The sequence below is a fragment of the Miscanthus floridulus genome, chromosome 2 (assembly GCF_019320115.1).
Source record: "Miscanthus floridulus cultivar M001 chromosome 2, ASM1932011v1, whole genome shotgun sequence".
NCBI lineage: Eukaryota > Viridiplantae > Streptophyta > Magnoliopsida > Poales > Poaceae > Miscanthus > Miscanthus floridulus.
This window is the reverse complement of record NC_089581.1, coordinates 131557165-131559876: the sequence shown is the minus strand read 5'-3', so window position 1 is coordinate 131559876 and position 2712 is coordinate 131557165. Positions and strand designations below refer to the sequence as shown.

The 2712-nt window shown below is 52.0% G+C and overlaps 1 protein-coding gene across 1 annotated transcript; it reads left to right on the top strand.

Annotated features, from left to right (window-relative positions):
* The first annotated feature begins 1311 nt into the window (after positions 1–1311).
* On the top strand, positions 1312–2172 carry LOC136537077 (uncharacterized). Its single transcript, XM_066529165.1, has one exon. The coding sequence runs from the start codon at positions 1312–1314 to the stop codon at positions 2170–2172; it is 861 nt and encodes a 286-aa protein (XP_066385262.1).
* The last annotated feature ends 540 nt before the right edge of the window (positions 2173–2712 follow it).

The following is a 2712-nucleotide window of genomic DNA, read 5'->3' as shown; positions in this document are numbered from 1 at the left end:
TAGATCCGAAACTTGCACAAATAGATTATACATAAGATAAGGTCTCACATAAATTGGTGGAGCACAAGTTGCAACTTTTTTTGCCCCGTGCTTCTGAAAAAGAAATGCTATATTTGATTTCTTCATGCCTCAACTTCCTGAAAAATAACAACAATTTCCATTCAATTCTAGGCTCACAGATGATAGATCTACAATACCTAAGCCTTCTGAAAAATGACAAGAAATTTAATTCAATGAATTCTATGCTCTGATTTCATTCACAAGAACAAATCCCTAACCAAATTTACATTCCAGTCCTCAATGTCCAAACCCAAGGGTATGAGATTTGGGTGAGCTCAGAACCTCAAAAGCACACTCACCGTCTAGGGGTGCTGGCGCTGGCGCGCTGCAGAGCAGCAGCCTGGTGCACTCGACGGCTGGCTCCGGCGGCACGTAGCTTGCTGCCATGCTCGACACCTCAGCCACGCGGGGTGCTGCACAGTGCCGCAACGGGGGTGCCGCATAGGCTCGGAGAGACGGCAACCAGCGCCAGGCCCAGGCGGGAAGGCGCCCCGCGTGGTGCCGACGCTCGGGCCTCATGCGGCTCAGCCTCGGCACTAGGGGAGTCAGCGGCGGCGGCACTCGCAAGTGTCGCAGCCTCGGGGTGGGGCAGGTCTCATGGCCTCGCGCAGGGGCTCAGGAGGCAGATGGGAGATACCCGATGCTCGCTAACGTGGGCTTCTTTCAGTTTTTTATTGGGCCAGACTTTCTATAGGCTAAAAGATTGAAAATGTTGAGTACTAAATAAACTTTGGGCCAGATTCCAGGGTAGTCCTGTGTTAGTGTAAACCTGTCAATGTCAACGTGGAACACTTGTGCAAGGAGCTGGTGACGTGGAGCAGGCCGAAAAGTTCAAGTTTGAATCAAGCCTTGGCGAGCGGGAACAGCGGTGAGCGGTGACCGCGCCCATGACTCAGCGATTGTCTGCAATGTGTGTTTCGGTGTGACTTGTATCGTGTGTAGCAGTTGTTTTTCTTTAGAAACTGTGTGCGTTTGCTACTATGTTAAGTAGTCTGATGTAAGAGGACTGAATAGCTCTCTCAATTATCTAGTATCCATCTGTGTACTCGTGGAGAACGAGAGCGAAAAGGGGCGTTGTCACCCTGTTGCCCTGGTGGCGGTTGCCATGTGTTCTTGCTGTTCTTGCACTTGATCTCGTTTTTGCTTGATTGTTTAGGCTAGCCACTGCTATACTCGTGTGTTTGTGATTGATCTTAGCCAACATTTGGTATCGGAGCCAATCAAATACTCGAGATCCACCAAGAGCTCATCATGTCGCTGACAGTTGCTGATGGGGGTCGGGGAAGCGGCGACGGCGGGCACCGGCAGGTGTTCCTGACGCTGATGATGACCAATTACACCAGCTGGAGTATCCGGGTGCAGGCGATCATGGAGGAGCAGGGGTGGTGGGAGGTAGTGGAGCCACCGGAGGGAAATTCGGCGGCGGGAGCCATGATGGAGGCGCTGGCTGGGAAGGACAAGAAGGTGCGGGCGCATTTTTTCCGGTGCCTGTCGGACGAGCTATTGATGCAAGTGGCGAAGAAGAAGATGGGGAAGGAAGTTTGGGACTCTCTGAAGGCAAGATTTGTGGGCGCGGAACGTGTCAAGGACGCACGCCTACAAACTTTGAAGGCTGAATTCGATGCGCTGAAGATGAAGGAGGAGGAGACTGTTGATGAGTTCACCGGGAAGCTGACGGCGATGTCGATCAAGTACGGCAACTTAGGCAGGACATTGGAGGATGCGGCGATGGTGAAGAAGCTATTCGACACCGTGCCAGATAAGTTCATCCATGTCATAGCCAGGATCGAACAGTTCTATAACCTCCAGACTTTGGCGTTCGACGAAGCTGTTGGTCGACTCAAGGCGTTCGAGGAGCGAACCACCAGGCGGGGAGTCGGTGGAAGTCGCTCTGCCGACGGGCAGGCGCTGCTCACTCAGGCGGAGTGGGAGGCACGCCAGAAGAAGTCAGGAGGAGGCGAGAGCTCTGGTGGCGGGAAGTCTCAGGGCGGTGGCGGCCGTGGCCATGGGTGTGGTCGTGGTGGAGGCCGGGGTGGCCGTGGTGGGCGCGGTGAATCTGGAAGGGAGAACACTGTTCGTGACAAAAGTCACATCAAGTGTTTCAAGTGCTAGACATATGGGCACTATGCAAATCGTTGCCCCGGTGAGAAGAAGAAGGGCGAGGAGGCACACCATGTGAGAAAAGTGGAGATGGAGCCGGTGGTGTTGCTCGCGGAAACAGTGGAACTGGGATCACTTGAGCCAGCATCAAACACGAGTCTTCATACAGAGATGATACTCGAAGAGAAGAAGGTGATGCCCGAGTTGTTCTTCATTGGCGAGGGAGAGGTCAGAGATGATGTCTGGTACCTGGATAATGGCGCCAGCAATCACATGACCGGGGATTGTCAGAAGTTCAGAGAATTGGATCAAACCTCTACTGGAAAGGTATGGTTTGGTGATGGTTCATTAGTAGAGATTGAGGGAAAGGGGTCTATTCTGTTTCAAGGTAGAACAGGTGATCAGTGGGTGCTTAGAGATGTTTATTACATTCCTAAGTTGGAGAGCAATTTGATTAGTTTAGGTCAACTAACTGAAATTGGGCACCAAGTAGTAATGGATGATGATGTACTTGAGGTGTCAGAGAAAAACCCAAGACTGATCATGAAAGTT

Excerpts from the sequence above, each read along its gene's own strand:
- LOC136537077 (XM_066529165.1), top strand. The coding sequence starts at position 1,312 with ATGTCGCTGACAGTTGCTGATGGGGGTCGGGGAAGCGGCGACGGCGGG.